The 12043-nt window shown below is 37.9% G+C and overlaps 1 protein-coding gene across 1 annotated transcript in view; it reads right to left on the bottom strand.

The window, feature by feature from the left end:
• LOC126177132 (eIF-2-alpha kinase GCN2) overlaps positions 1–12043 on the bottom strand; it is a 317728-nt gene that overhangs the window by 79210 nt on the left and 226475 nt on the right. Inside the window, exons 19-20 of the mRNA XM_049924405.1 lie at positions 9006–9172; positions 8656–8830 (exon numbers count right to left, since the gene is read on the bottom strand). Coding sequence (XP_049780362.1) covers positions 8656–8830; positions 9006–9172 — 342 coding nt within the window. The remainder of the gene's footprint in view (positions 1–8655; positions 8831–9005; positions 9173–12043) is intronic.

Raw genomic sequence — 12043 nt, 5'->3', positions numbered from 1 at the left:
ATTTGGAGGTGCGGCCTAAAACTTTTCTCTCCTCTTGAATTTCGAGTCCCAAATTTCAGGTGCGGCTTAGAAACGGGGAAAATTTTTTTTTCCTTGATTTCGAGTCTCATTTTTCAGGTGCGGCTTAGATTCGAGTAAATATGGTAAACGTCCAGAAATGTAGAATTGTGCATTTTAGAAACAAACTATTCTATTACTACAATATCAATTTTTCAAAACTCGGATTGGTCAAGGGATGTGAAATGGAATGATCACATCAGCTCAGTCATAGGTGAAGCAGGCAGCAGGCTTTGGTTCATTGGTAGAATACAACAGAAAGGCGATCAGTCTACAGAGGACATTGCTTGCAAAACATTTGTGTGACCCACCCCAGAACATTGTTCAAAAGTATGGGACCTGTAGATATAGTACTAATAGAAGATACTTGACATATATATATATATAAAAAAGGCACCACAAATGGTTGGAGGTTTTTATGACCCATGGAAGAGGTTCATGGTGAAGCTGGCAAAACTGAAATAGCAGATACTTGAAAATAGACAAAAAGTATGCTGAGAAAACCTGCTTACAAAGTTTGAACAACCAGTCTTAAGATATGAATCTAGAAACATACTACAACTGCTAATTATCACTCCTGTAGACATCATGAGAACAAGGTTATACAAATTACCAATTACCACCTGTATAAAAGTGCTTAAGCAATAATTCTTCCCATATACCGCTATGTGAATGGAAGGAGGAGCAGCCCCAATAATATAACCTATGTCACGTAGTTCAATATGGTTTGTAGCGTATGGATGTAGACGTACGCGAATTTGGGGGAGGGCGGACATATGCGTTATATGACATATAGTCATTTCTATTCACTGATTTTACACTTTTCGCGATTCTACACCATAAATTCATAGCCCCTGTGAAATGACATATAGTCATTTCTATTCCTGATTTTACATTTTTCGCGATTCTACACCATAAATTCATAGCCTCTGTGAAAAACTCTTAAGATCATACTAAAAATTTCTTGTTTTTACATTTCTTTCTAGTAAAGTTTATGTCAATTCTATCTTCTCACTCGACGTCTTGCTTGACTTTGTCCTGTTTTCTTCCTGTTGACATTTGATATGACTCAATGAGTTACAAGTGGCACAAAAGACAAATGGTTCACACTGTGAGTCATGGCAGAGTTTAGGGAATATTTCAGGTCATTGTGGGGAGACAGGAAATGCTGACATAATCCACCATCAGTGTTGCCAACACATCTTGCAACGTTTAGCCTCACTGCACAATGATGATGGGTCGAGTACATTCCACACTAATGTTTGCAAGAACCGGTGTAATAGTAAAGTGGTGGCATTGTGAAGGTGACCAGGAACGAGGCTACTGATTTGTTGATTGCTATAGTGTCAAGTTGATGTTTTTGGACGTGTTAGTGACAGGAGACTCTCCGCTGTAGCAAGAACTCTTTGAGGAGTAAGTTTGTGGTTGCACAATGTGTGAAATATTTGTGACAAGGAAGAATATGCACGTTATTGCTCACCAATTCACTTACAGTAATTTAAGCTGTCCTCTTAGGTTCCTGCTTAACAACACACTCGGAAATCACTACATATTCAGAAATAAACAGCGAAGTATTTGTGACAAGGAGCAATATGAATTTTACTGCTGCTCATTTCACTTGCATTAATGTCAGGTGTCCTCTTTAAGTTTCCGCATATCAACACATTTGGAAATAAACAGGCAAGTATTTATTTCATTCTTCCTTCTCTAACCAGCCAGAAATGTTTAACAACATTGAATATTGCAGAACGATCATAACAAATGTGATAACAATGCTAAGTTGAAAAAAATATTGGTAAGCAGCGAATTGCTAAACTATACCCTCTAATTCAGCTAACCACGATGTTATCCATTATGCTATGGCTTACTCATCTGAATTTTGTGTTGTGCATTAGTTATTATAAGATCTCTTGATGCCTTACATCACTGATGCTTTATTAATTGACATGTCATGATAAGTGTGACGTATTTATGATACAGTACTTTCAATGCACCATTGCTTTGAAACAGCGTACTGTGCTCTTACGTCACACACTACAAAGGAAATGAATAATCAAAATGCACACAGTTCACACTGGTTGTTCACAACAGCTAGTAGAAGTTAACAGTCGAAAGCCCACCAGCGACATCACCACTGCAAAAAGTAGTGAGAAGTGGTGTCCACACTGTCCCTGGAAACATGTTTCTGTTGGAAACATTATTTCCTACAGTGTATCATATCTGTTTCTGACTTTATTTCTTGTCTCTGTTTCTGTCCACACTGGCAGCAAACATTTTATTTATTTATCGTGACTTGTGTCCTGAAGGCCATAAGCATCTCAGAGTGTTTCGTAGTTTTATAGAGTAAGGTCGCATATGTCAAAGAATTTCATAATTGGTTTTAAAACTTTGATGTTATTCTGATGGGGAGTTGGTATTGTTGTTGGTAACGGTTGATAAAATGTGATTAGTATTCGTAAGAAGTTGATTTATTGGTTTGCATACAGCTGTCATCCATAGTGAGCAAGAGAATTCTATAGAACACCTGGTGGGATAAACTTGCTATGTATGGGAACTGAATATGGAAGACAGCTATAGCTTTCGTAATTTCACTTGGACATCATCTAACGATTTTGAATTTCTGGCAAATATGGTGTCACTGCTTCTCTCCCCCCCCCCCCTCCTGGGAAAGCAATTACAACCAGACATTCTGCTAGTCTTAGTTTTTTGTCAACAGGAGATTCATTCCAGAGCCTTGAGTATTTATTTCACATTTCAAAGCAAGCAATTGACAACCAACCTTATTTTCTTTTCTACACAGTAATTCTTAGTATTCAACCAAATGTAGCACCAATTTTCTGCAGAGCGTCTTGTTTCACTGCTGTTCTCGTACTGCTTGCTTCCTACATTCCACAAGCATCTGTCACGCCCCAACCTGCCCCCCCCCCCCCCCCCCCCACACACACAAAAAAACACCCTTAATGCAGCAAGAGAAAACAAAACATCTAACAACTCTATACAACAGATGACACAATGAGACATATAAACATCGTTTCCTTTGATCTGTACAGACACTGCTATGGATAGATGTTTCCCTGTTTTGAAAGATATTTCCAAATTATGTCCACATCAAATAGCCAGAAACATGTTTTGAAGACATGTTTCAAGCTTAGTATGTACATGGCTTGAAGTCTACTCAACCTAAGTAAGCTGCCATTAGCTACTGAAGGAACACACACACACACACACACACACACACACACACACACCCCTTCCTCCATATATTCTGACGTCTTTTACTGCACTCCAGTTTTCTGTTTCATTCATTATGTCCATCAATTTTTCTGTTTTCTGGGTGAACACAAAGGAAAGATGTCTCAAAAATGTGTATTTAGACATATAATTTGTGGTTGTAGCCCATAGGAAAATAGCTCAATTACTTTGTATACAGATGCCAATTTTAATTTTTTGATGAGCTTTTACTTGCTGTTACACATCTGTGATTTTTTAAGAACTGATGACATTCATTACCACAAATTATTGTATGGACATTGTATAGTACATTTAATTTCCTTCATTTATACAGATTTTATACAATGTATATGAGAGGAGTACAATTTTTAATCATATATGCCGATTATATATGTTTTTGTTTGTATTTTGGGATTTTAATGTTTTCCTCAATTCAGCAGTTTCCTCAATTTTGCAGTTTTTAAGTCTGGACCCCACAAAAATGTAAAACAGAGGTTTCACTGTATTCATTTAAGCTGTTGTACAACATATACTAGATAAATACGTATTATGCAAGCTATCAAGTGACGGGAAAGATTAACAGCGAAAAATTACTAGAAAAGTCAATGCAGGTTTGTAAGTTTAGCTTCAATGACAAATATATAGAAAATAAAAATGAGCATGTGAAACATCAAGTAATCAATCACAGACTTTAAAAATAAAACATTATCATGCTATTTATCAAAATATACAAAGATGTTTTCACTTAAATCAGTGAATGTCAAAATACATTAACAAAAACTCTAATTCTCAGGAAACAGGAGGAAATGCTCTATTCACTTGCAAAACTGTGCGCACATTACTGTATCACTGATTACAACTGAAAACAATCTCATGATACAACAGCACTAATTCATGAAACACACTTACTCAAGGGTTAAAGAAATAATTTACGTTAACTGTTAATACTTGGAGATTGGCTAAGAACTGGAAATGCATACAGTGAGAATTGGAAATGCACAGAATAATGTAAGAAAGAGTACACATTTTTGTGGCTGGAGTGGTTTTTACATACACCGGGGAAATCTGCTGACACAAGTGACTTTGACAAAGCATGACAGGAAGTGATATATGACAGATCCGACATCAGAGTACACTGCTGGTGCAGACAAGCATTTTCGAGCAGGTAGTTTAACACACATAGTTAAAGATGGACTTCCACAGCAGATGATCCGCACGTGTTTCCTTGTTGACCCAATGACTATGTTGGTTATGTTTGCAGTGGGCAAGGGATTATTGAGTCTAGAGCATGAATATCAATGAAATTTTGTTACCAGATGAATCACATTTCTTGATATACGAGGTCAATGGTTGTGTCCTGGTGAGTGGCTGCTCAAAATATACAGCGTGCTGTGGTGCTGTGGGTGGGGCAGTATCATGCCATGGGGGAGGGGGGGGGGGGGGGCAGTGATCTCGGCCTGTATGGGACCTTTAATAGTAAAGGACAGCACCATAATAACTGTGGACTATGTGAACATTTTTACAGGCCATTTCCATTCCTTTATGTCTGATGTCTGCCCTATTGTAATCGCATATTCCAATACAATAACTGTCCACGTCATGAGGCCAGAATCGTGCTTCACTGGTTTGTGAAGCATGACAGTGAACTTACGATGATGTCTTGGTTCCCAAATTTGGCTGGTCTGAAGCTGAAATAATACTTCTACGATGCTATAAGGTGCAAACTCCACATTTACAATCTCCTGGACCGTAATTTATGGGATCAGTGTGATGTGTGTACACCTAATTGTCAGAACTATGCCACAAAGAATCACTGCTGTATTGCTGTATGCATTCTAAAGGTGGACCAACACACCAATTTAGCAGGCAGTCATACAGTGTATTTAGGAGTCTTCATTCCACCTCATAAAATGTACACAGTTTGAGTCCAATTCCCATGTTTGCTTCAAAAAAGATGAACACAAATGTGATGGTTCGGTGAAAAGCACTATCAATTTGGAGTTGTAAGGATATTCGATTTGAAAGAGAACTTATAATATTCCACGATAACTGAGTAACATACTCATTTTAATTAAAGAGGCAGTTATTGAATGTTGCTAGATTCAGGTGCCATAACCATTTTTAAGATGGGTCTCTGGACAATAGGAAAACTGTCAGATTATGCCAGTTGGTTGAATGTGTATCCACACAGGCTAACAGTAATTTTATGGGAAATGATATGAATTTTGTACAACATGCTAGTCACGTGAAACTCGGTTCACTTTACAGGTAAGAATGTTAACAGACGTCGCATATATGACTATGCTGAAACTATAAATAAGTGAGTGCACTGTGATAATGTAGTACTATAGTTGAAGTGTTTGGTTATTTATAGTTATCAGAATCACCATACTTATTCCCAAGGTTTATGATGCTGAATTTCATGGTAAGCAGGCTAATGATACGGTTTCTTAACAGGGCATCAGTTTTTACAAATTGTATAAATGACATATTAGTTAATTCTGATATTCATCAAAGGTTTTTTTTCCCATTTGTATTCAACGTGGTCACAACATGATAAAATTTCTGCTAAGACAGGTTGCTGGCTCCCAATGCTACCAAATCCACACATAAAAAAAAGTTTTGCATCACCTCAGTTCTGAGAGTTCCGGAACCTGTACAGAAAATTGGAAGAGAGATCAACATAAACAACATTTCCGCCCTTTTTATTGCTCATGAAAACCACATATTGCATGTTGTAACACCATACGGCAAGACCTTCAGAGGTGGTGGCCCAGATTGCTGTACACACTGGTACCTCTAATACCCAGTAGTATTTCCTCTCGCATTGATCCATGCCTGTATTCATCGTGGCATACTATCCACAAATTCATCAAGGCACTGTTGGTCCAGATTGGCCCATTCCTAAACGGCATTTTGGTGTAGATCCCTCAGAGCGTTTGGTGGGTCATGCCGTCCATAAACAGCTCTTTTCAATCTATCCCAGGCATGTTTGATAGGGTTTATGTCTGGACAACATGCTGGCCACTCTAATTGAGCTATGTCATTATGCTGAAGGAAGTCATTCACAAGATGTGCATAACATTCACAAGATGTGCATAATGGTGACACGAATTGTTGTCCATGAGGACAAATTCCTCCCCAATGTGCTGCCGATAGGGTTGCACTATCGGTCGGAGGATGGCATTCATGTATCGTACAGCCGTTACGGCGCCTTCCATGATCACCAGTGGTGTACGTTGGCCCCACATGGTGGTGTACGCTGGCCCCACATAATGCCTGACTGGGTTGCCTCCAAACACATCTCTGATGATTGTCTGGTTGAAGGCATATTCGACACTCATTGGTGAAGAGAACGTGACGCCAATCCTGAGTGGTCCATTGGGCATGTTGTTGGGCCCATCTGTACCACGCTGCATGGTGTCGTGGTTGCAAAGATGGATCTCACCATGGACGTCGAGAGCGAAGTTGCGCACCATGCAGCCTATTGCGCACAGTTTGAGTTGTAACACGACGTCCTGTGGCTGCATAAAAAGCATTATTTGACATGGTGGCATCGCTGTCAGGGGTTCTCCGAGCCATAATCCGTAGGTAGCGGTCATCCACTGCAGTAGTAGCCCTTGAGCAGCCTAAGTGAGGCATGTCATAAACAGTTCCTGTCTCTCTGTATCTCCTACATGTCCGAACAATATTGCTTTGGTTCACTCTGAGATGCCTGGACACTTCCCTTGTTGAGAGCCCTTCCTGGCACAAAGTAACAATGCGGACGTGATAAAACTGCGGTATTGAACATCTACGCGTGATTGAACTGCAGAGAACACGAGCTGCGTACCTCCTTCCTGGTGGAATGACTGGAACTGATTGGCTGTTGGACTCCCTCCATCTAATAGGCGTTGCTCATGCATGGTTGTTTACATCTTTGTGCGGGTTTAGTGACATCTCTGAACAGTCAAAGGGACTGTGTCTGTGATACAATATCCACAGTCAACATCTATCTTCAGGAGTTCTTGGAACTAGGGTGATGCAAAACTTTTTTTTTGATGTGTGTACAATACAATGTGCATAATTAGACAAGAAGATCAGATAGTATTTCAGTATGATATAAAAGACTGATCCTCAAGTCAGTCAGAATATCATCATCTTATACTTTTCATTTACAGTAATTTAAAATTGAATATTCTGATAAATGTAGTATTTGAGAAATCAAATATCACTCAATGATTCTTCAGAAGGATTCTTGAAGTACATAAAATATCAGTAACACAAGTCGCTTACAAAATGATTATCTGCTTTGCTACTGAAAACTGTTATCCCACCTGATATCATAAAGAAATTAGGAAAGACACAGGGAGGGAGGGAAACAAAGGTAAGAAAGGGGAGAACGATAAGGGTGGGGGGTTGGGTGGAGAGGGAGAGGGGGGGAGGTTGGATGGAGAGGGGGAGGGGGAGGTTTGGATGGAGAGGGAGAGCCAAAATAAGAGTTATTTAACTCCAGTTTACTTTGAGTGTATTATTAAGATGTGTAACAAACACCAATCGAAAATTCTACAATGCTCTGCCTTCCGAAGTGAACCAAATAACAAGTTTCCATCCATATATAAAATTAAGGAACTTTGATGAATACAGAAATATTCAGGTAGTCATTCTTCTGCTATAACATTTGCAAATTTAAAAGAAATTGCTGTGATAGTATAACAAAAATATGCATCCTCCATCAAATAAAGTACAGTGGCATCTACAACACGAATTTAGTAGCGAAATAAACTTGTTTGTAAAACATATCTACTATTTTAAATTACCTAAAAGGCTGCAGGTTTTCAATATGTCACAGGACATATTATATGAAATGTGCATACAACTTATTTGATAAGATACTTTCACACCTGTGAAAGCCTTAGTAAATTTTTTGCAAGTACCAGAAACTATTTTCATTATTTTTTACTTTTTATCCAAACTTCCAAAATGATGTTGAATGCACTACAAATGAATTTTTGTTAGTGAAGAAACCTTTAAGCCATTGGGTAATACAGAAATAACAGTTTTTGGATTGTTGTTCAGATAACAGATTCTGAACTTATACCATATTTTTCTAAAAAGAACAATACATGTTTTACTAAAATGACTTTAGTCTCTGGCTTTCAACAAATTTTAAGTAAAAATCTGATTATTGGCTGCTGTCTCCAATCCACAGAAACTCAACTATATAAAAAAAAAAAAAAAAAAACACAATGCAATGTGCAATCATATCTCAAGACGTTCATAATAAGTACAATATATCAGTCTGGTAGATAAATATTGTTAGAAATTTTCAGTGATCTTATTTACTGTATTTCCTGTAATTTACAAGGGTGATGCTGAAATAATTACCTGTGAGAAGCATGATGCCACTAGATACTTATAAGCCTTGCTCTGTGGGTTTGATAATGTGTGACGCACCATTTCTTGCAATTCTGCCTCTTCAAGTTGTGGTGGTGGTAAGAAGTCTGACTGCAGTAATTCCAAGGAAGTAGGTCGAAGACTAGGGTCATGGTTGAGCAACCACCTGTGACAACCTATAATATTGCATCTATTTCTGACAAAGTATGCATTGAAATACGTTAAATGTATGCCATCTTACTGTAACAACAACAACAACAACAACAACAACAACCACAAAATGATGTACAACATAAATGGGCTCACATTTAGAGGGAAACTATATACATAATTATTCTCACCGTATTATATACGTCTGTCTGGGCATTTTTTCTTCATTGAAATCAGATGGAAGAATTATATCTTTGCTGCGCAAATTTACCAACACTTTCACTCTCTCCATCCCCGTTTTTAGTGGATGATAACACATTTCGAAAAGAATGATGCCCAAGCTATAGATGTCCACCTTCTGTAACAAATGGAAACAGAAAGTCATGTAAGAGAATTAGTAATAGTAAGTATGTACTGCTTGTGAATTTCCAATTCCAAAAATTTACTAGTGCTACCAATAACAAGAACTGAAGACAAATAGAATTATTCTCATTTTTCGGAAGAGCTCTATAATCACACTTGAGGTTTTTAGAAAGTAAGTGACAAATGAGTTTTTTCACTACCTCTCTCTTGGAATTCAGTTAATCTTGCTCAATACCCATGTACTAACCAGTTTGATTTTGTTACTCAAACAATTGATATGAGGCTTTTTATTCAGCACTATAATATCTCACAATCACTCCCTTATGTCATGATTCAAAACTAATATGAAACAGTTGATCTTGCACAGTACTGAACTGGGAGTACGATATCAAGATCTTACGTTTAGCATGTGTGTGACAAGTGTAAATATTTACAACTGTACTCTGATTTGTCCATCATCTTCAAAAGTCCTTGCAGCTATTAGAGAAATGCTTTTTGTGCTGCATGTCATTCCTTTGGTGCCTTCACTGAAGTTTACTGTATTCTTGTTATGACTAAACTATCCACAATGAGACTCTTCTTTAGCTCTTATATGTATCCTATTCAGTAAAGGTCCCAAAACAGAATAACAGTACTAAAGAATGGGTTGAATGAAAATTTTTCAAACAACCAACTTATTTTCAACACTGTGTGTGTGTTCGTGTGTGTGTGTGTGTGTGCGCACGTGTGTGTGGTGAGAGAGAGAGAGAGAGAGAGAGAGAGAGAGAGAGAGAGAGAGAGGGGGGGGGGGAGAAGGGGTATGGGGAGGGGGGGGGGGAGAAGGAGACTATTCCATCCTGGTTTTTTCATTGTTTGAAGGCAGACTACAGCAGCAATACAGAAAATTTAACACAAATGCACATAGATATTAGTTTCCTTGTACAGTGTTAACATGTGATGTGGTCATCCTGTGGAGAAAGAGACATATAAACTAATAATAGGCAATGTCACTTTGTATGTTTGCCTACTGTTCACATAAAATCATCACTCACTTTGTTCTTGTGGCATGGCAGTCTCTCTATGATGTTCGGAGGTACCTACATTTCTATGGCCCTATTGCACTTTTTAGTCATTGTTCACAAACTTCTAAATCCGGGTGTATACATGTACAAGGAAAACAAATTCCCGGGTTTTCCCAGATTTCCTGGTTAAAAATACACCTCTTTCCAGGTGAAAATGCACTTTTTTGTGTTAAGTGACGTACAGTTTCCCTCAAAACTGTAAAACTTATCAATCCTTTGAATCGTTAAGATCTTAGACACTGGCATAGAACTTCCTCGTACTTTAGAAAACGAACCAAAGAAAAGAACAGCATTTTACAAAGATCTTTGATTTAAAGCAACACATATGCTGCATATTTTCATATTACGATACATTGCATATTTTCGTATTATGAAAGTATATATTTGAAGTCAAAAAAAGGCCTCGGGAATAGACAACATTCCATTAGAGCTACTAATAGCTGCGGGACAGCCAGCCATCACAAAACTACCATCTGGTGAGCAAGATGTATGAGACAGGCGAAATACCATCAGACTTAGAATATAATAATTCGAATCTTAAAGAAAGCAAGTGTCGACAGGTGTGAAAATTATCAAACTATCAGTTTAATAAGTCACTGCTGCAAAATACTAGCACAAATTCTTTACAGATGACTGGAAAAACTGGTAGAAGCCAAAATCTGGGAAGATCAGTTTGGATTCTGTGGAAGTGTTGGAACAGGCGAAGCAATACTGACTCTATGACTTATCTTAGAAGACAGAGTAAGGAAAGGCAAACTTACGTTTCTAGCATTTATAGACTTGGAGAAAGCGCTTGACAATATTGGAATACTCTCTTTCAAATTCTGAAGGTGGCAGGGGTAAAATATACAGAGCAAAAGGCTATTTACAATTTGTACAGAAACCAGATGACAATTATAAGAGTCGAGGGACATGAAAGGGAAGCAGTGGTCAAGAAGGAGTGAGACAGGTTTGTAACCTATCCCCGATGTTATTCAATCTGTATATTAAGCAAGCAGTAAATGAAACAAAAGAAAATTTTGGAGTAGAAATTAAAGTCCATGGAGAAGAAATAAAAACTTTGTGGTTTGGTGATGACATAGTAATTCTGTCAGAGACAGCAAAGGACCTGGAAGAGCAGATGGACGGAATGGACAGTGTCTTGTAGGAAGATATAAGATGAACATCAACAAAAGCAAAACGAGGATAATGGCATATAGTCAAATGAGGTCAGGTGATGCTGAGGGTATTAGATTAGGAAATGAGACACTTAAAGTAGTAGATGAGTTTTGCTATTCGAGGAGCAAAATAACTGATGATGGTTGAAGCAGATTGAAGTAGAGAGGATATAAAATATAGACTGTCTATGGCTAGGAAGTAGAGGGTATAAAATGTAGACTGGCTATGGCAAGGAAAGCGATTCTAAAGAAGAGGAATTGGTAACATCAAATATAGATTTAAGTGTCAGGAAGTCTTTCCTGAAAGTATTTGTAGTATGGAGTGTAGCCATGTGTGAAAGTGAAACATGGTCAATAAATAGTTCAGACAAGAAGAGAATAGAAGCTTTCAAAATGTGGTGCTACAGAAGAATGCTGAAGATTAGATGAGTAACTAATGAGGTGGTACTGGATATAACTGGGGAGAAGAGGAAATTGTGGCACAAATTCACTAAAAGAAGGGACCTGTTGGTAGAACACGTTCTGAGGCATCAATGGATCACCAATTTAGTATTTGAGGCAATTGTGGAGGGTAAAAATCGAAGAGGTAGACCAAGAGATGAATACATTAATCAGATTCAGAAGGATGTAGGTTGACTCAGAGATGAA

This window comes from Schistocerca cancellata, chromosome 1 (assembly GCF_023864275.1).
Source record: "Schistocerca cancellata isolate TAMUIC-IGC-003103 chromosome 1, iqSchCanc2.1, whole genome shotgun sequence".
Classification (NCBI taxonomy): Eukaryota; Metazoa; Arthropoda; class Insecta; order Orthoptera; family Acrididae; genus Schistocerca; species Schistocerca cancellata.
This window is presented reverse-complemented; position numbering and strand designations above follow the sequence as displayed.